Below are 22,068 nucleotides of genomic sequence, written 5' to 3'. Positions count from 1 at the left end.
AACTTTCACACAAGTGATCGATTGGCGATTTCAAGTCCTTTTCCAAAAGTAGAAATTGACAACTCATATTTTGTTCGTTCAATGAACTTAAAGACAATAATTGCTAATTGAGTATGATGAGGCTGAAATTCTTTTCTGTACGTTTCTTCCTTAAGCAGCAAGTTTGCCCGGTGCACAGGTAGCAGAATTTGAGGAGGATAACTGTTCCAATGCTAATCCACCATCTGAACCATGCATACTAGAAAAAGATGATGGACGTTATCAATGTGTCGTGTGCGGTAAATCATTTCCATACTTGTCGGCGGCTGAGAGACATCAATGGGTGCACTCAAAAACCGCTAATTTCTACTGCAACCTATGCGAAAAAGTTTTCAAGAGTGGTCGATATTTTCAGGCACACGCAAGAAAACTTCACTCCGATGGAGCTGACCTTCGCGCGAGAACATCAAGTACATTGATACAAGAATCAGAAGAAAGGGGAAATCCCTGTCCTGAATGTGGAAAATGCTATTCTACGTGGAAGACTTTGTTTCAGCATCGACAGTCAGTTCACAGCAAGCGAGCTCGCCAACAATGCGAGGAGTGTGGGGCGCTATTTAGTCAAAGATCGAATTTATTTCGGCATGTGACATCCGTGCATGGAAACAACTATCAACACACCTGTAAAGAATGCGGAATGAGGTTTTCCCGCTTGGATAATCTTATGAAACACCTTGGAAATATGCACAACAAACCTCCGAAAGGCAAGACGACCTCTTGATGACAAATAGACTCATTGAGTATCATGAACGGAATTTATTACACATTTGTGCACCTGATATAACTTCCTCTTTTCGGTCGACGAATTTTGACGTCCATTCGGTGATATTAATTCCTTGTTTTGGGTGGATGTTATTGAACCGAATTCTGGATGATTGAGAAAGGAAAAAAATAATCTTAGTTGTGTTTGCACTTTCCCTTCAGGTATTCTGGCTTAACATTTCGAAACCAGCCTACTCTGTCCACCATGATACTTGGCATTGCCATTGGTCCAATAAGAACAGCACATGACTGGATGTGATCAGACGTGTTTACCTGCGAAAACCCGGAATATTGGGTAATCCGCAATCAACCGTGGCTTAAATGTGCGTTTGTGTCAGATCTTCCAGCATTCATGGCCCAATAGGCACGTCGAAAAAGTAATCCAGTCTGTGGTCACACTTTTGCAGATTTTCCTTATTACTGCATAGAGAAATCATAACTTCAAAACGTCATTTCAAGCAATTAAGGCTGAACAAAACGTTCATTGAATTTGCATTGCGTAATTGAAACATCAAGCAGTTTTTATTTCCCGCCCTCGGCGACTCGTTCCTCGGAACTTTTGTAATAGAACAATGTAGCGTGTGCCTTTTCAACTCGCCAGGTTGCCTTCGCCCGAATTCCTTGGTTTTGAAGTGAGGGCTGAGTGACTAAGGGGTGACGCCATCTCAGAAACGTGTCTTTTTTTGTTTCCTCGTACTACTGGATGCGCAGTCAATCTCAATATTGATTGCAGCGCGAAAACGTGGACTCATGTTGGCCAACTCCCTCATCCAAATAGCAGTGTTTTAATTGCACACCACCATGACGTTAAGTCCGTAGACAAATCTGACGTGGATTAATCCTGCCTGCAATTATCCTCATTTTAATAATCCGTCGAAAATACTGTGTGTATACCTCCTAGGTGAGCCTACCAAATGGGTTGTTCCCACTTAGGCAGCCTAAAGAACACTGTTTGATCGGCTACGCAGATTTGCGCATTTCAATTCCTCCCTCATGTACAAGGGAACATTTTGCGCCGTCGCGCTGACCATTCCTGGATGTGTACACACAAATGCGGTCTTCGGTGCGCTTCCAGGTCCTATATGTGTAGTAACGCCTATATACTCGTAAGGAAGTAGTAAAAACGGATCAGGCTCAAGCATCGGCAAATTCCCATCCAACCCTTTCGAGCACCACTGCGGTCTGGCCTCGAGAGCCTGAATGATGGTAGTGTGGAACGGCAGGGTTTTTTCAGTAATGTGACTGTAACGTTAAAACATTCAGCACCAAATTTAGGTTCGATGCAGGTAAAAGATGCTCACGCCCAAAGACTCCTCTAAGGTGCAAACACGAATGTGCCATTAAGTGGCCAAAACTGCTGCATTTCCGGAGGCAGCAACCGTTCACCTTCCAAGTACGAACGGATAAAACCGGAGAAGGGTTGTCTCATTTCCGAATCACCACTTATATGGGGCAAAGGCATCTGGTCACTAGATTCAGGCTTCTGCATTCTCTCGTCACATTTCCTCGTTGATTTCTTGTGCAATTCTGAGCTTTGGCGATTTTGTGGTTCTATGTTTTTATTAGGTGGTTGCCCGGGCAAATATTATTTTTTGTCGATGCCGTCAAATATAGAGCACAGTGTTTCAATAAATTCATCATCTTCCTCTGTTGCTACCAGCTCTAGCATGGAGCAAATTCTCACCGTGACCAGTGCTTAATCAACTTTCGTTCACGCAGACAAATAAAAGGCGGCCTTGCACATGGACAGTATAATATGTGTATAAAATGCTCGAAGATTATTTTGACCTGGATCCTATAGTGTTCCATCTAATAAACCTTGTACAAGACCCTGCCTTTCAACATTTCGGGTTTTCTGCTACGTTTGACAGTACTCTCTTCAGGGTAATCATAATCTTGCTTTTTGCTTTGTTCTCTACTATCTTGAGAATTTTTCATTCATTTTGGCGGCGCTCCTAGCGCTTTGAGGTGTTTCCGTTTTCCACGCGAGCTTTCTGACTCGTTTGGTAGATTCTTTCAAAACAACTGCAAAAAAGATTTTCGGGCGCCCAGTGTTGCAGCACATATTTTATAACCCCATTTGCTTCCTAACCTCACACTTTGAATGCATACGTTCTGTCTCGGTTGGCTTGAATGGTGTTCTATGAGAGAGTGCGAAGGTTATGTTCGGTAGCTCAGAATTTGTTTGAGATTTGTTGCAGTCCCCCTTGGGAATCAGAAAAAAGGACATCTGCTAGTTTATTTGTTGTTGGTTCATTTATTGGATGCCTACACGCTGCAGCGGACCAGAGTACAGCTGCACCTCGATTGCCTAATATTCCCCCAATCATAATGAGGAATGCGTGGCCATGGTCGACCATTGGAAAATTGATTGCGTAATCTTTTGTGTGGTTCGTTGTTTAACGTTCACAAGTTGAGAACTTCGTACAGGTTGGTTTCTATGTGATTATAGGAATGACAATCTCTTGGGCTTGTTGTTGGGCGTTCTTGAAAGGACTGACAAATTCCACGACTGTCTCCTGACCTACTGAATGTCCTAAGTTTTACTGCCTCTAAAATATAAATTGAGCTGTCTAATGGAAACAGCATCTGCTCCTTTCATCAGCCATTCAGTAGAAGAATTTTGACATATAAACCATCTCTCGTGATGTGGTTTCGCTTTTTGTCCTTTCTAGGTTTAAAACTTAGATTATTTCACTTTCAGCCATGGAACTCATTCCACGTTTCTATGCAGACTACCTAAATTGTCGTTTCGTTCCTCCAATGATAATTACTTTGAATATGATTATGGCTGTCTTTCATCGTGTGCTTATCCACATACCTTCCGATATTCCTACCGTTCGATATGCGGTTTTGCTTGGGGGAATGCCATTTGCTGAAGAACCCTTTGCGTAAGCACGCGTTAAAGCGAACAGAAGGGGTCTGCTTCATTTGCATTCTGCGTGACAAAACTTTAGTCAAACACTTTTTGAAAATTTTGGCGAGATGGAGATTAATATTGTTGATTGGAGATTAGTTTTGATCACACCTTGTTTCCTTTCGACGATATGGTATGAGCGGTGAATTTGCGTGTGACATACGTTTTGGAAGAGTCAATAAACGGACACTCGAAAGGCGTAGTAAACTGCTGACATGCGGCTTCATCTGAGTGCTATTGGCGATTGCTTCCGCATGCAAAACGGGACGCGACCTTGTCAAATTTTAACAGCTAAAAAATTGGAATGTAACCACCAGAAGCGGAGGCCCAGTAGAATCTTTTTTCCAGACCTCTTATCTGATTTGGACAATCCGTCCATCTTAAGCTAAGGGTGTCTGGGAAGACGCAGTCAAATAAAGCCAAAAAATTTGTTCCACTAAATTAGACGGCAGAAGAGTGACTCATGGATTTACGTCATTTTGGACGTACTAAACTCACCACCGGTACACACCTAACCTGCACAACAAATTCTCGAAAACGTGGAGCACACTGCACTGACGAAGCAGCAAATCCACTGCCTAAGAGTAAATGATCCCAACCAAAAAGGGCTTTCATGAGCACCATCCATCGTGTTTGAACTTTTACACCAAAACGTGGCCCCAGAAAGTAAACAACTCTTTGGATCTCATGCATAAAGCTACATTTCCTCCATAATTTCTCTAAGGAAGCGAAGGTAGCCCCAGTAAACTCTTACTTATGTTATGGGTAATTGAGCTTTGCTATTCTCATAGGTCATACAATTCGTATTTACGGGTAGAAGTAGCAATGATTAGAGTATTTCGGCTGCTCGAATCTCAGCGTTTTGTACTTGCGTCAGTTAGTTGGCATATTTAGTTGAGCTCGGAACTACAAGCGTCGGAAAGACGAGTGGCATGGGGTTTTTCTCTCAACTTTGTCTCTCTTCTGCTGGGAGGTGCATTCTCATGGGCTCTATTACGGAACATGCAGAACTGCCTCGCTGCGGTCGATTACGGTTGCAAGATAGCCAGTGAATATCCACGAAAATTGAGGAAAACATGTTGCCATATTTCGTTCCTGGCCAATGGTTTGTGACCGTTTACTTGGCGTTTTTTGATAAACAACTGAGCAGTGGAACGCTTCACTCCCAACAGAGCCTAACCCAGGTGACGGAAATTATTCTCCCGTGCATGCGTAACACCGTGCTGCGACCTCTCTGAAACCTATTTTAGATAGGACGTCAGCTGATACAGTATGAGACTCCAGGAAGTAATCGTATGAAACTCACCTGTTTCCGCTAACGGTTCAAACCATGCATTGTGATTGATGATGGTGTATGCAAAGTCGTGGGTACGATTTATTAGTAATAGTAATGTGCAAGAGTATGTGAAAATATGAACTGAAATTTTTCTAATGGAATATTGGCCGCTGCATTCATACGTTATTGAGAGAATGTGTTGGCGATCTTTGCTGATATTTACAGGATCAGGACCAAGAAAACGCTCGGAAGCTTGAGATATATTTCGGGACGCATAAACTACAGTGCGGTCGTTGCACACTGCGCGTTTGATGTGGATCACATGCGGAGGAGTCCCCAAAGAGCGGAATAGAAAACGGCTACAGCTAACTTTCATTGCCGTTTCGCAAAGCTGAACCATGGGGCTTGAAGACATCCCTAACTTGAGGTCGGTATTTTACGGGCCATCTCTACAAGTTCAGTAAGTCAACTTCTCTTTGGCAGATGCGATATTTACCGCACCTGGTTCAGAAGAAGTGAATCGCGGAATTGTGGTTTATAGAAACATCTGGAAAAAGCTAAGTCGCACACCAAGCTGATTCAAACGGAATGTATCATTTACCCGGAATCACAAATTCCGGTTTCACCGGGTTGATGCTATTTTTCTGCCGGATGTATCACTTCTTAAGCCACCCGCTTTTCCTATGTCATCCAGCATCGTCCAAGTGAAGTAACAACTAAACTGAATGATGTGTAGCAAGATATCTGCGAGGGATGACGCTCTTTGAGCGGCTGTCTACAGCAGGAGAGGAAAGGCCGAAAACTAAGCGCTGCGAAATTTATTCACCACGGTAATCTTGGTGACAGGTCGCCAATGCAACTGCTTTACCATATGCACAGTGTCCTCTTCGGCCGCGAGTTTGCAAATTCCAAATCATAACCTCATTTTCTTGCGTCATCAGTGCTTTCGTCGATGACTGCAGCCTGCAGCAGTTAGCTGAAATGGCGGACAAAATCCATGAGACCTACATCAGTCAGACTTAACTCCATCTTAACTCCGTCTCCCAACAAGCACCCACTAGAACCACAGATTCGGAAAAATACATTCTGCAATCTCAAAGTTACAAACTGTATTTGATGCCTTGACCGATTGTCTTCAAAGTCTCGGGACCAAGCAGCATCGGCCACGTCCACGATCCCGATCTTTGTCTCTTTCCCATCTCCCTTGGTGCTGGTATCATCAGAGTTTCGGTTCCGAAGCACGCAAATGCCAGCCGCTTTGTTCCTTCAAGCCGTTTCATAACAGCCTTTTAAACACTCCGGCCTGTCAGTAATGGCTACGCCTGTCTGCCGCCCTCTTCGCATCAGTCGCCGATTCCATATCACCGATCGCCCAAGTTGTTTACCTTTCCTCGTAGATGCGGGAGCTGAAGGCAGTGTGCTACCACATAAGAATCCGCTTCCTGAACATGACTCCCGTTTGTTACAAGCCGCTAACGGTACCCGCTAACGGTACATACGGCAAACTTTCCCTCACGCCTGACCTAGGATGGCGACGTGCGTCCAAGTGGGCTTTCTTTTTGGCCGACGTCCAAACAGCCACCCTTGTCGCAGACATTCTGATCCGCCACAACTTATCCGTCGATATCCGAAACAACCGTCCCTTGAGCACGCTAAATTTCCTCTCATTCAAAGGAATTACTACGCCATCCACAGGTATCCCAGTTATCCTGCTTGGCTGCTATTTTGCTGGCATACTTAGAGATTTCCAACCCTTGCTCATACGTGCCATCGCACTCAACCGGTCACTTATTCCGTCGTTCTCCACATCCAGACGAGAAGTCTGCTGTCCGTAGCCTTTTCTAGTTCATGTCGGTTGTCGTCCATCCGTAGTTCCTTCCTTGTTTTCAGGTCATTCTGAATAAATTGCACCTGTTATTCTGCATGTACCCTCTAATGCATAGTTGTTGCAATTGTGCTTGTCGTATTGGGCGATAAAAAACTGGGCATCTCAAAGGTATATATAGCACACTCCCAAATTTTCAACGTGAAATCTTGACGTGATGTTCAAGAGACAAAAATGCAAATTGAATTACGTTATTCTAGTTGCTGTGCAAACCGGACCACATATTTCCACCCACAGAACCGAATTGCTGGTAAAGATGAAAAGGTCAAATTTTGACGTAGAGTAACCGCAACATTAAATGTGTAAGCACGTGACAATAATTGATTTTGTCTGCGAAAGTAGCAGCCAACTGAAGAAATCCACTAAAATTTAGTCGTCGTTCACGATAGCTTTTATGGCACACAAAACGGATAATTAAACGCCAACGTTTACACATGACATCATTTGTAGCGACCTTTGGGAGCAATAAATTACGCATTCCACAAACGACTGCGAAAGTCAACAGCATATTAGATTTAATGTAACTTTATAGCTTGGGAAGTTCTGACGGTGATTTGGCTTACTAAGTGCTTTTCTCAACACCATACATTTCACCTATCAAAATCCAAACATGCTGCCCGGTATATTTCATTTTAGAACAGCACCGTAGTCCACTTGTTTGCGCGAGAGTTTATGGTTGAACTTTAACGAATGATATAAAACTGTGCAGCTGATCAGTCTTGGCAAGAACGGACCCGTCATTATCTCACAGGAGCAGCTTTACAGAACCCACGTACCGCAAACTGGCTGACAAATTAGCCGAGTTTCAAGGACAATTTTTGAAATTATCGAAGAAGTACTCAGGAAGTCGATTTGGAATTGTGCATCTAATCTGGTGCTCTGTTTAATCAGATTAGCAATCTTCATCACCAGCTCGCCTGATAGCACCATCATTTAGTTTATCATATTGTAATTTCATTTCCTGGCGCGCCAATTCATAGCCTCCCAGGGTCCGTAATGATGACGAAGATGTGCAATCCCATTGATAGTCGAAGGTGACACCCCTCAGTGATGTAAGAACTCTGAGCTACGAACAAATACGTCAATATGCTGGCTGAACTAAAATGTTGGGAAAACACAAATTTATGATAGTTACATCACAGCCGACTGGTTAAACGATCGAACTCTTTGTCGGTTGCTCGAGAGTTAAACGCCAATCAGGTCGAAAGCAAGAATGAATTTTCAAATGATCCCACCCCGTTTAAGCTACCCGAAGATCTCACACGATCCACACGGGCGATACGTTTTAGGGTGTTAAGTGCCTCACATGCATCTTTTAACAACACACGAAGAAAGTAAAGAGTTCTTCAGTCTGGATTCGATCTTCTGTAGGTCACATTTTATTTGTTTTGTCTTGTATAATATACATGTTCCCTCAAAACCGCCAATTGATGGTATTTTTCCCATATTTTACGCAAGTATCAGGGGCTTGCGTTGTGTACACTTATTTCACATGCCCATCAAAGTTCCGTTTTCGGCAGAACCCGGTCCAACTTCGCCACGGTGCTAGCGCGGCTCCTGTCGGTGAACAGATCGCCAGTGCTGAAACAAGGTATCCCAGCTTGAAAAGCGTGTTCCCCATTCGGGACGAGGACTTTCTCTGCTCTGGTTGTGGCACTTGTTCTGGATGTTTCTTGCAGGCATGTGAGGTCCACAAGCACTGTTTGCGTGCATGTGCATATTTTGATGTCTGTTAGCTGCCCACAGTGAAGCGAATTATGAGGCATACGAAATACACGTGAGGTCCTCTCTGGTGTCTTCGTCTGTTCGCTCCTTCCGGCTGATCAGCAGTTGAAACTGTCATTCTCGGTTCGATCTGTTTATTGCATTTTGAGTACAAGTGCATTTTAGAATTTAATCAAATAAATTAATATCATTTTCAGTAAAGTTTTTGCATGAATACAAATATAAAAATCATATGTGCAATATACCATTCAACCGACAGTCAATTTATTGAATACCATGATGTGACCTGTAAATAATCACATGAACACCCGTTTTGTAGTTGAAATCGACTGTCATAAAGCCAAAAAGCACCCCGTATCTGTTTCATCCTTTTGGAAAATGTAGCTGATGCATCTGCAAAGAGTTTCAAGTTTGCAGCAACCTGACTACTTCTGAAAGCCAAAGCCGTTCGATCGCCGCGAGCTGATCACCGGTTTCTTGAGCTTGCAACTGAACTGCCCACAACATCACTGAGTTTTAATAATAGGGCTCGCATGATTTGGCCATCTTTACCATTCAGTTGTATCACCGCGTAAACGTGATTTTCTCACAAAAGTTCGCGCATTCGTCCATAAACTGGATGATTTGGCCATACCATTCAGTTGTATCACCGCGTAAACGTGATTTTCTCACAAAAGTTCGCGCATTCGTCCATAAACTGGAGTTATGTCAGTCAAACTGTGGTCGCTAACGTGACAGGGAGATAAAGAACCATTTAGCGAAATATCTCACAGCACAGGTCCCGTTCCTCGGTATGAACGGTCGGGAATACATAGTTCACTGTGGCAGGTTTGCCTAATGCAACAGACGACTTAACTGAGCTGATGAGTATTCATATGTGGTCCACGAACATTTGTGGAAGTCGCCACCTTAGACGCTGCTCTGTAAATTCGTTTGCGTAGCCTAATACGAAAGCCACCTTAAGTTCCTCGATGAAAACACGCGTTTTAAAATTTGCAATATTTTCACGTATTTCGGCGTACATGTAGAAATTAAATAATCTGGATTACTGACTGATTCAAAACCAGCCATGCTAGGACACTGCTGCTTGAGTGAATGTTCTACTCATAATAGGTCTTTATCAGTTCTAACGCAGGCCTCTGTCCTGAAGCGGAGTGTTAATGTGTTTCAGTGGCCCACAGCAACGAAGTCTTCTGAAGACATGAAAACTTTGCTCCTCAGTTTTGCACAACCACCGCAGGATCAGAGGTGGCTCTTATCCAGTCTAACTGCCGCGTTTCCAGAGGATGGTTAGTGTGCACTTTTGTTCCAAATGTGGAAGCAACGACAATCCTTTGCTGTTATTTTTTCGCGTCTAGTAGCACAAATGTAGGTCAACTGAGGATGTACACACGAAATAGGCGGCCTTCTCACTGAGAGCTCACCAGAACAGAGATTGCCTATAACGCCATTAGCACTCAGGAGCCCATTTCGTCCATTCCATTTTACTGATTCAGGTCATTCAAGTGATTTTCGAGTAAACAAAACAAAGAGCCTGTCCAGAGTCAGTGGATGGCTTTGCAACAAATGCCCTTTCGGTGCGACTAGCGTGATGCAAAATTTTGGAACATCACCGTGGCAACTGGTTGGAGTACTCACTTACCACTTACTCATTATAGTGGAACGAAACACCAGCATACCTCCAGTTTGTGATCAACACGCGGTCTTATGTGCGAGTCCTCATATTCGCTTGTCAGTGGATAAGTTTGACATTTCCAAATAATTTGACCTGATTCGCGGATACCAACATCTGAAATAACCTGATCTGTTACACCTTTTACAACGGCCAAAGTCAACATTTCGGAAAGTTTAAATACGGTAAATACGGTTTGAAATGCCTGCAACTAAACTCGTTTATTACGAACCCGTACTTGCAGTGTACCCGAGAACCTGAATGAACATTTGGCTATTATCGCCAACAGAGTATGATGCGGTTGATGACGCCGGCCTTACGGTCAACGAATAAAATATGTATGCTTCTGACAGTGCCATGGAGATAACTATTCAACTTCCATTGGCTGATTGGTAACTTCCATTTCACTTGCCTACCTGCGAATTGCCTTTACCAGCGTCCGTTTGGCGCTTGCCTGTCCGAATTGACTGGGCTGTTTCACTGGCCTGAATTTCCCACCGACCGGAAAAGGTAAGCCCCAGCTGAAGTAATTTGTTAATACACAGGCCGCATTTATGACTGCCTGGTTGTTTTCAACCTCTCAGATCTGAAAGCAGGCATAGGGGATAAAACCCTCGTGTGTTGGTGGGGCATTACCACCAGATGTGTCACTCTGTATCGCCTCCCCGTCTCGACCGTTGAATTGAACATGAAATTATGGCTGACATTAAATTCATTCCTAAATGACCATCCCAAATAACGGGGGAAACCACAGTTTAAATATGGCGGCGAAATTCGGTGGACAATGAAGCGAGAGTCAACCTACATCACGTTGGGTAATCACTAATGATAGGAGATGGATGGTGAGAGCTTCATATGTACATGTGTGACTTGTGAGCCACGAGCATGGTTCCAATGTTAAACAGCATGAAACCCTAATGCCACATCTTCTTCGATCCACCTTCTAATGTCAGCGCCTCGTCAACGAAAAATCTTCTCTACGTATCCGCTAAATAACAAAGTCGAGCTTAGTCTTCGTCAGTCTACCATGTCTTTCTTTCAAACTACCTGCCGGTGATGCTACCGGGGACGCTCACTCTCTCTGACGCGACCATACGGTTGGCTTTCGCAAGTTTCCGCTAACGCGGGACACACATCAGAGAAGCGAATGAACCACACACATTTGGTTGCCTGACAGGTCTGCACCGGTAGGCTGCTAGGCCTGTGTACAGTACAGTTTTATTTAGAGACACCGCGAACACAAGATAACGTACTGTAGACGATCTCCAACGTTGCAGCCTCTAAGCCCTTATTTTCTTCACCGGAGCATCAATCGTCAAAAAGTATCTTTTCTGAATGTGGACAGGAGTGAATTTGAAATGCGAACCATCCAGCTAGGGCGACTCAAATTGCAGGGTTTTTTATATGTTGATCTATGTAAGAACTTCACATAATCAATAGGAAATCTGATTTCACCCTAAAGATTCAGAGCAAGTAGTCTCCACAACTTCCTCAAATAGATGTGTTCGGATCACCTGCCACGGTTTCGGCTGCCGCTGTGAAAGGATTTACCAGAATTAGTTTCAGTACAACAAAGCTACTGATTACTGTGTCGCCGACCTTTTTCGAGCCGTTGCATTCAGTGACCAACCGCTCATATAAGCTTCCCCATAAATAGCTTAATTTAGTTACAACCGCTCATATAAGCTTCCCCATAAATAGCTTATCCAACTCCCTGAATTACAGTGAAACCGCATGAATGCATACTTTGGCACTGAGTGCATCCTCAACATTCGGTCAACAACATGATTTCCTCTATATCCTAGACAATGAGCACATTCCAGTGGATTAACGTAGTCCAATTTGTCTTTTCTCCTTTGAACATCACGTCAAGGTTTTACGGTGAAAATTCGAGGCTTTGCCTTGCATACTGTCGAGATGTCTGTTCGTGCATCCCCTGATGCAACAAACACAGTTACAACTATTGTGCGTCAGGAGGTTTATGCAGAAGAACGGGCAAACTTTACACAGAATGGCCTCAACGGAGGAAAACAAGTGCGGACAGACGGAAATTGATATCAACTAGAAATGGTACACAATAATAGCTACATTTTGTGGAATAAACCAACATATAGGCGAGGAGCACCAATGACAAATAGATGACAATTGGTGACTTTTGCACGTGTGCAACAAACCACAGTTTGTTCATGATCAAGTGTGCTGGTGGGTCGTTGTACAGCAACTTAAGCCAATCTAACGCATCAACTCGCGGCGCTTTCTCCTTGGAACCGATCATCTTTCAGCTTTCTGTTTTCTACTTTCGAATACGATAATCCTTTCACAGACAAATTTGGCCTATTTCAATGGAGTACATAAATGCATGTCACAAAACCTCCCAGAATCAAATATCAAATTTAACACCGCGTGATGCATTCTGTTCAAACTGCCTCAGAAAATTATCCGAAACAGCGGTCTTTAGCCTTTCTATATATTTAGAATTTGTCTTCCGAGAACCCGCCCTTGAGAACTGACAAAGTGACCCTTTGTGTATGACATTTATTCGGTCAGGTTTAAGCAGCCAATCATGCCACTTGTAGGCATGTATAATAAATCTCGTGTGTATAAGAATTATTCGCGGGGGGTTTGTCATAAGTCGACAATCTTTTAACTGGCCTTTTGGTGAGCTTAGCAACCACGTGTTTCCTGAAATTGCCCAGACCAGTGAAACATTTTCTGCATTGCCCGCGAACGTGACTCTGTGCTTTCGCGTGTGCGGTTCTGAGGTGCCTATGCGAACCAGATCTTCCACAGAATAACGTCCCACACTCATCGTGTTGCTGACGTGTTTCTTTCGGGTGGACCGATCTCCGGTGCTGATAGAGGATCCTCCAACTTGAAAAAAACTTTCCGCACTTGGGACATTGATTTATTCTTATAGAGAGATCATTCAACGTAGCAACCTTTGGTTGGCCCATATGTTTCCAATTCTCCACACAAATATGGCGGCTGAATCAATATTCCGAATGAAAACCCGTAATAGAAAATCTGCATTAGTTTCGTGTGGTTTATGTCTATGAGGTAACCGGGTGAGTTTGTTTCTGTTTGTTCTGTTCAAAGCGTTCTTTGCCAAAACATTGTGCATGTTTCCTGCGTGCGCTCTATTTGGAAAACGAAAATAACAATAACGCCAGTTGTTTGAGAGGGAAAATTTACGAAGGAACGTGTTGCATTCTGAAAGACAGAAGTGTATTTGACGCCACTTATCGGAACATCCGCTGTTGGGGTATGTTTTCCTGTTCAGGAGAACGAAAATTCATGGGGTCAAAGAGTTGAGCCACGTTCATCTAGCACAAGCGGATGGAAACTGAGGAAATTAGGGCATACTAGGCGATTCAGTTAGAAAAACATTTCACAAATCAAATATGCGTGGATCTTCACCGTTATTTTCTACTCTCTATCGCTCCCTTTACTGTAGCCGACACTGCAATATGAAATCGTTTACCCGGACTTACGAAAATAAACATAAGAGATACGTCCCTGGGCGACGTCAATGTCTAGCGATATCGCACACTCTATTATGATAACGATGTAGATTGTATAGTCTATTGACTAAATCACGCGCTTTTGGGGAAAACCCTTGAACTCCAATAACTAGAGTAAAAATCAACTATAGAAAAAATATGGCGCTACAGACATTTGTGAAACAGCATTGACTTTCATACGAGGGCGTATTCCGAAAAGAGGTTGTTCAACTCCGCAACTGATAAAGCGGAAGAAGAATGCTCCAGAGGATGTGAAATATGACTATTCATGCCATGGTTTCACTGCAGTAGATTGAGAGTTCCTGGCTTCAACCCGGACCACGCATGACGGTTTTGTGTTTCCTCAGACTAGCTATGTTTTGTTCGGAGATATGGAACGGGCTTCTTTCTTAAGTGGTCCAAGTACACGTTGATTTCGAAAATTAATTTAAGAAGCCCATATTCACCCCAACAGCTGGTTATTGCTTCCAAACATACAAATGAATTCGCTCAACGACGATGAAACGTCAATTTCTATGATATTTAATATTCGTGCCGACCAAGTTGGAATTATCCTCACATTCATATTTATTCTCCTCTTCTTTTGGAGCTGTCATATGAGTGTTTCTTGACCAAGTCCTTGATTTATTTTTTGCAATACACTAAGTGCGTAGGCATAAAAATGCTCGCTCCATATGCAGCGAAAGTTGATCGCTGGATTCCACCATATCAAATTCTGTAACGAATGTCAAAAATTCTGGTTAACATAACGGGCACCCTGCTTCCCTCAACCGGCGACGACTTAGCGTCCAAGCACCCTGCAAGCCACGGTTAGCCCTCGGTGCTGCATGATGCATTTTGGTGAAGTATCGCTCGTTTCGTAAAAAGTTACTTACTGAATACTATATCCCGTCCTTATTGGCTCCAGCCATTCTTCGACAGGTTCCTGGGGCAACGATGCATAAGCACCTGAATACGCCTCATCCCTCAATTGCTGCAGCCAGACTTCGAGGCCACGCACAAATAAAGCTTGTAAGGCACAGTCGCGTTTGCTGCCTTACGAGCAACCAAAAGGCCGAATGGAGGAAACTCGGAAGGGGCTCAGGATTCCAGCTGCGGTGCAATCCACTGAAGCCATCAACAACTCAAAATAGCACCTTTATGAAGCTTGAATAATTGGTCCGGACAGTTTTATTTGTAGGGACGCAAAGTGTGTTGAAGAAGTAATGGTACAAATTTACTTGTCGAATCACATGAAATATGAAATGTGCCCGTGAGTCATAGACATTTATCACCGCTAAGCAGTCAGAGGTAAATGCCTGCGTGGGATGATTCGGTTAGGTGATGTCCAGGAATCCCAGTCTGGAAACCGAATTTCATGTAGCCTCGCTGGACTATTTCAGGGCTTGGTTGCTGTATGACAATTATCAGTTTTTCACCGCCAGAGTGTAGTTTGAATTGGATACATTATGAAGGATATAAAATTAGCATCAAGTGTCACCCGAATTCTCCATGCGCACCATCACGAATATCTGTCTTTCGAAGAGTCAGCAGGTTTCGCTGATATTCTCGGCGTCCGCTGTATTGTACGCGTGTTCATTATTGATCAGGTGTTCACGGGAATATTATCAGAACAGCTGCGAATTGCACTCTGCATACAGTCTTCAAAATTTCAGTAACAAAACGAGCGCGCTCAAAGGATTAAGAAGAAAAAGCGCTGGTGCGAATGATAAAATCTCCACGCATTTTGCTCGGTACCCGGGTCGCCGAAACTGGCCAAATTTTGAAGTCAAAACCTTATGATTTTGTGGTAAACTGTGTAACCGCACAATGATTTTCGGCCGCCGCTTGATTTACTCTTCACATTGGCGCAAAACTTAAATCTCATGTGGCCATTGAATTGAGCTTGACGTGCGCCTTTTTGAAATTGCGATTGACGCCGCCTTTACATACTTGTATTTGCTGACTTTGTGGTACGGTGGTGTGTAACTCAAGGTAATTCATTCAGTTTGTCAAAATCATTGGGTCTGGATGCACGAATAAATTGCGGTGCGGAGTTCAAATTAGCCCTTATATCCTGCTTTACGTTTGTTTTCGTTTTGTCAGGTTTTTCGTCGAATTTATTAGGTTGTAGGACAAATAATTTGGTAGAATTTAATTAGGCTATGGCTAATCAACGGTGTTATGCTGGGTCTTACTAGAGCCACTGTGTTATAAAGTTCACTGTATTGGTTTTGCAGGCAACGTCGAAACGATAACGACCACCACTGATGACTGTCACCGGAATATTTTCCAGTCGTTGACCGATCATAATGCTCGCCTGGTAACTGAAGGAAAATTTCTAATTGAACGGATATCTCATGTCCTTTTCAGCAGTTAGACACTTACCCAGCGCTCGGCCAATTCGAGACCAATTGGGCCTTTGATGTGCGGACAAATTTATGGCTTAAAATATTTGAGGCACTTAAGGCCACTCTGTCCGTGGCGATAAAATATGACACGTACTAGAGCAGATTCAGTCTAGTGACGCCTACGCAGCGGAAATCACTGCATGAACCTACAGTTTCATGCTAATTCACCATTGTCCGATCGCATTCTTGCCCTAGAATCATTCCCATACGCATTACTATCACCCGAATTCGTCGTCTTATCGGAAACACAACACTCATTGTGCAGATATATTGCACTCAATTACCGATTTACTTGGCTTCAAAGAAAAGTATATCACCTTGTCCCCAACGCTACTACGGCCTCCGAAAGAGTCAAGCAAGATATCGCTCACGCCAATTGAAGTGAGAAATTTCAATTGTATACCTTCATTATTCAAGCGTATTTCCTTATCGCGGTCAACGCTCTACAGGAGCAGCAACCTGGCGTTTGCACCTCTATTTTGCTTCCATTTATACATTAATTACTTTGCCAATATTACTTTGCAATTGCATAAATGTTTTTCGTTTCAATAGGAAAAACTGCAAACAGGGGTACTCGCAACACAAAAACTTGGTCACGTGCTTCTACCCTCGGTTCTTATTTCGCTTGCGCTTAAAGCGGCCATCCACGAGTCTCGTGTGTTAGCTCTATTGTCGGAACATTTCGGACCTTCTTCGGTATTTATTTCATGTAGGTGCTGTTCAGAAGCAGACCCTTGATTGGGTTATTGATTGTTCGCCGACCTGGGCCAAGGAGAAACTATTTCAAGTGGAACAATTGCCAGCGAGTCTGTTCCATCTGACCTATTTATTAGTGTATACTGAATCTAGCGTTGTTATTCTTATTACTTCGGCACACACTCCTGGCCAAGTAACTTTTGGCGTAGCCAGATCACTGCAATCGTCCCGTTCGCGGTTTGTCATTACGGTGCTCCATGAAAAAATGTTCAAACATGTCCGCAGCCCTCGTCTATAACGGAAATCAGTCTACACGACATTATAGCGCGGACCGTCTATCCCTATAATCTCAATTATGCATATATGCTCTAGCGGTTTCCGTTGTGTATTCAATATAAGACGGCGGATCCCACCCAGCGATAGATGAGACCCAATGTCAAAGTTTCGCCTTCGTTTGGCGAACTTGTGCTGGGGAAGTGTGATTTGCATCATGCGCTTTGTCCTGTCAGTATGTCAGCGCGGGACTTAAGTGGCCAAACCATACATCAATATGGCAGGATATACACGAGACATCACTTAGCCCTAATTAATCCCCACATAACAAAGAACTCGAGTTTGTGGATGGATGTGGGGTACCGATTCCGTTGACTGAGAAAGAAGGCAGCATACTCAAGAGACGTTTGTGTCGAACGTCGACGCGGAAGTTGTAGCGAGTCGTAATGTCTGCGCAAAGGATGGGTGTTTGGACGTCGGCCACGTCACAATCCGAGGTGGAGCACCGGGGAACGTTTGGCATATGCATCGATGCGCGAACCGTTGGCGGTGTGTAACGAATAAGAAGCATAATAAGGAAGCAGATTCATGTTATTACACCACCTTCAGCTTCGGTATCTACGAAGAATTTTGGACTCCTTGAGCGATCGGTGATGTGGAATGGGCGACTAGTGCGAGGAGGGCCGCAAAGAGTCGTCGCCGTTACTGACTGGCTGAGGCGTTCAGAGGGCTGTTGAGACACGGCTTGAAGAACACGGCGGTTGGCCTTGGCGTGCTTTGGGAGCGAAACTTTGGTGATATCATCACCAAAGGGGGCGTGGACGAGAAAATGATCAAGTTTTTGAACGTGGTCATTGCCTGTTCGTCCCGAGACGTTTAAGACAGGCGGTCAAGTAATCAAATGTAGTCTGTATGTGAGAAGGCACAAAATATTGGATCTAAATCTGTGGTAGTAGTGAGTGTACGGTGGGAGACAGAGTTAACAGGCTAACTGGAGTAGGTCTTATGGATTTTGTCCGCCATTTCAACTAGCTGCCGCAAGCTATATTCATCGACGAAAGCACTAATGACGCGAGACATTGAGGGTGGGAATTTGTCGAGCCATAATTGTGCCATGATTACCACCGCCAGGTTGCGGTCGTATATGTACAAGCAGTTGTGACGGCGACCTGTCACCAACTTCGACTGTGGTGAGAAAATCATGTAGCATCTTGTTTTCGGACTTTCCTGCCTAGTGATGGCATCCGCTCGAAGAACATCAAAGTAAGTTTCCTTCCAACAGATCTTCTACTTCTGTTGCTTGATCAGTCGGGTGATGTTGGACGACACAGGAAAAGCGGACGGCTTGAGTAGTGCTACTCCGAGCAGCAAAAGCAGCCTCGAACCGGTGAAACCACACTGTGGGATTGCGCCGGTTGATGCTGGACGACACAGGAAAAGCAGACGGCTTGAGTAGTACTTCTCCGAGCAGTAAAAGCAGCCTTGAACCGGTGAAACCACACTGTGGGATTGCGGGGATTACAGTATAGTAAACATATGATAATTCGCTCCTCGAGTAAACCTCATGACTCAGAGCGTGCCGCCAAAATGGATGGGCAAAAGGAAAAAAATTACGTTGATTTGATAGGAAAATTCGAACGAATTATCTGAAAACACTCGGGCTCATCATATCTGTATTGGGCTGTCCACACAAAAGGTTACTTTACCAGAACTTTGTGGCGGAATAATAAAAATAATGACGCTAGATTCAGCACACGCTAGTAAAGAGGTCAGATGAAACAGACTCACTGGAAATTGTTCTCCTTAGCTTAGGTCGGCGAAAAACGGTAACACAATCATGGTTGTCCAAGGGTCTTCTTCTGGACAGCTCCTGCATTAAATAGTTTCTGAAGATAGTCTGAAATGTTTTGATATCAAAGTTGAAACGTGAGACTGGCGAACGGCCGGTGTAAGCGCGAAGGAACTCGGAACCGAGGATCGACGCACATGACCAACTTTTTGTTTTGCGTGAAATTTTGGGAGTGCGCCTTTTTGCAGTTTTCATCTAATCAAATGAAGAACATTTATGCAATTGGCAAAATACTTACTGTACGAATAGAAGCAAAATAATTTCAGAAAACACCAATGAATGAACCCAAATATTACCTTGCGGAATCCATTCCGCATCTTTTCAGGAAGACTTCCATGGGCTTCAGTAGCCCACTGGAGGAGGAATGACGCGAAGAGTCGTGCTGCGGGGTGAGTCAAATTGACCACTGTGCAGTACATCACAGGCCGCGGCACGTCGTGCAAAATGAGTACGATTTTCATGTAATCAGTTTGCACAATATGGTGGTCCCGTTTCGCTACATGCTCCATGAGGTTGCACTGGTCGGAGAGGTGAGTTTCATATATCCTTTCAACGTTAGCAGTCTAACAAATGCTATGAAAGCTTCCCGCACAATACATGTAAAGCGACTGGAAAACAGAATCCAGATGAGCGCTTGGCCGGAATCCGCAAGTATTATAAGACGAGAGGTAATCTAATGGTGATCCGCGCCACCGGTAACTGATGGCCAATTTACGTGTTTGAGGTAATACCGTCCGATTTTTTCGTCGGGTTTTGGAGAAAAACGCCATATCTGAGGACCCAGCTCACAGATTTCTCAATGAACTTGTCCTTAATTTTGCCGACCTGGTTGTTTGTGCAATAAGCGGGAACGACAAACGGACCGGGATTACTTTGTGCTTTTGGATTCCTTCAAGTATGTGCACAGCAACTCTCGTAATGTGTCCACTGAAACAAGGATTTCTCCAGTTTGTGACAACATCAAACCAGACACATTCTAGCACAGTAAACTGTGGACTGCAGAGTTGCGCAGTTGGAAATCAATGAGAATCGGCTTAACCGTCTCATGGAATCTGATACACAGATCACTTGCATATCAAGATGACCGGGTTTAAGAGCAAGGACAGCTTGTAGTTGCAGTTGCTTGAATGCGTTACTATCAAAAGGGTGTGAGTTACGCTGAGGTAAATTATTGATGACCATCAAGGCGTCCGCAGAGGAATGAATTACAATAGATATAATAGAAGGAAAATGTGTGGATAAGATAGAATGGTCTGGTCACCGATAGCCTATTTTCTCCTACACAACGTGCCGCATTCAGAAAGTGGATCCATCGGGTTGATGTCATTAGGCTGCCACTGACGCGGCAAGAAAGTACTGTTATTCATGGGTAATACGCTTGTACGTAGGCTGAGATGTTTCCGCGGTGCTCGAAAATGGGCCTTCTGGGATACTCTACCAACGATCTAACTCAAAGTCTTAGCAGTATGTTGATGCTTGTGGCGAGAAATGGGTAATACGCACGTAGGCTGAGATGTTTCCGCGGTGCTCGAAAATGGGCCTTCTAGGATACTCTACCAACGATCTAACTCAAAGTCTTAGTTAGCTGTTGATGCTTGTGGCGAGAAATGATATTTCATTATCAGCTTCAAAGAACAAGCTGGTTCATAGGCTAGGTGTTATGCTTGTGCTGAACGGGGTTCCAGCTACTGGCCAACCATGGAGAATAAACTGTGCTGAGCGGAAATCGCCAACTGTGGTTTACGGGTTTTACCGTTGGGGACAAACACACTCGCCACACATGTTTCCTTCATAGTAGCTTTGTGTGATACCAGCGACATCTATCATGACAGCTCTCCCTCTAGTAAAGTGACTGACGTTCTCTTTTCCAAGGCGGCGGATCTCCTTCCCAAAACTCATGATTCTTCTGTACCTCAGCCATCACTGGCGTACACCCAAGTCAGTTCGATTACGAAAAAATGATTCACATTCAAGACAGCCTGAAGTCTCTTTAATTCATCTAAAACCGTCTATTTTCATTAACATAAGATTCTTTTGAATACTATGATGATTTAGATTTTGATGAAAACTCTCCGGAGAAGCTAATCAGTCGGGCTCCGAGGCTTTCTCAAATATCACCATGCACATTGTCAGGACACCAAATTAGAGAAAGAACCTATAGATGAATGGAACAGCGCACTGATTCTATATCTTTGATTGGTAACATTACAACTCAAAAATAATCGACAAGCTCATCATTCACCTGAAAATATAACCAATGAACTCTTTCGAGCTTGAACTATTTGGACGCAATAAAGGTTGATGTCACACAATGAAATCCTGCAACCCTCCCTTAAAAAACCATCTCGCCATATTTGGCCGGGCACTGCGCTTCGTGACCGTGCATTCGTCACAAAAGTAACATCGGCGTTATTTTCACCGGATTGACCAACATATCGTTAGTCGGTTGAATGTGACATCAATCGTCAAGTATATTCCACAGCTAAATCCTTTCACATGCCTCAGTAGTGTGTTAATCGTAAGGGTTATTTGGCCCCTGCTCCTCTTCCAAAAACATTGCTCATTTTGGCGGTGTTCACACAAATCACTGCCCCGAAGCTGAATAATCAAGATACGTCAAGTGGACTGGACGCTTTTTAATATCCGGTTCTTGTGGTAATCCTGAGCACAGGTCACCACTCAGAGTATCTGCTCGTCTGCAGGAGGACACGCGATGAATTTTGACCCCTCGCATATATCTGCCCATATTTGCGCGCATGCCTTCATTGTTCTCATCAAATTATCTGGTTTTATCGCTATCGGACTAATTTCTAAAAGCCAGCTGACACACTAAAACTCCATCACCCGATTTATCAACAAGTATTTATCGAGTACAGGGGGCCATTTTCTTAGGCACTCTGAGAGGGTTACTGTGCTTTATTTCACGAGGTGAGCCACGCAGTTTAATTCCAGAATACGATGCTTAGCCGGATTCCAGAGTGTGCTCACAGCGTGAATGACAAAAATGGCATATATGAATGAATAATCGGATGTTTTCAGTTGGCTAACCTCAGAGAGTTTGTA

General features: G+C 43.8%; 2 protein-coding genes across 2 annotated transcripts in view; one reads left to right on the top strand and one right to left on the bottom strand.

Moving 5' to 3' along the window:
* T265_09979 (hypothetical protein) overlaps positions 1-18,612 on the top strand; it is a gene marked incomplete at both ends in the record, with an annotated part of 62,906 nt that extends 44,294 nt beyond the window's left edge. Inside the window, 3 exons of the mRNA XM_009176216.1 lie at positions 159-278; positions 3,506-3,692; positions 18,465-18,612. Coding sequence (XP_009174480.1) covers positions 159-278; positions 3,506-3,692; positions 18,465-18,612 — 455 coding nt within the window. The remainder of the gene's footprint in view (positions 1-158; positions 279-3,505; positions 3,693-18,464) is intronic.
* T265_09980 (hypothetical protein) lies at positions 8,379-13,230 on the bottom strand (the record flags this gene model as incomplete). Its single annotated transcript, XM_009176217.1, has 3 exons — positions 8,379-8,691; positions 10,693-10,853; positions 12,952-13,230. The coding sequence occupies 3 exons, from the start codon at positions 13,228-13,230 to the stop codon at positions 8,379-8,381; spliced, it is 753 nt and encodes a 250-aa protein (XP_009174481.1).
* Positions 18,613-22,068: the final 3,456 nt, after the last annotated feature.

This window comes from Opisthorchis viverrini, assembly GCF_000715545.1.
Source record: "Opisthorchis viverrini unplaced genomic scaffold opera_v5_329, whole genome shotgun sequence".
NCBI classification, from domain to species: Eukaryota; Metazoa; Platyhelminthes; class Trematoda; order Opisthorchiida; family Opisthorchiidae; genus Opisthorchis; species Opisthorchis viverrini.
Note: the sequence above shows the minus strand (reverse complement) of the source record. Positions and strands in the feature narration are given on the sequence as shown.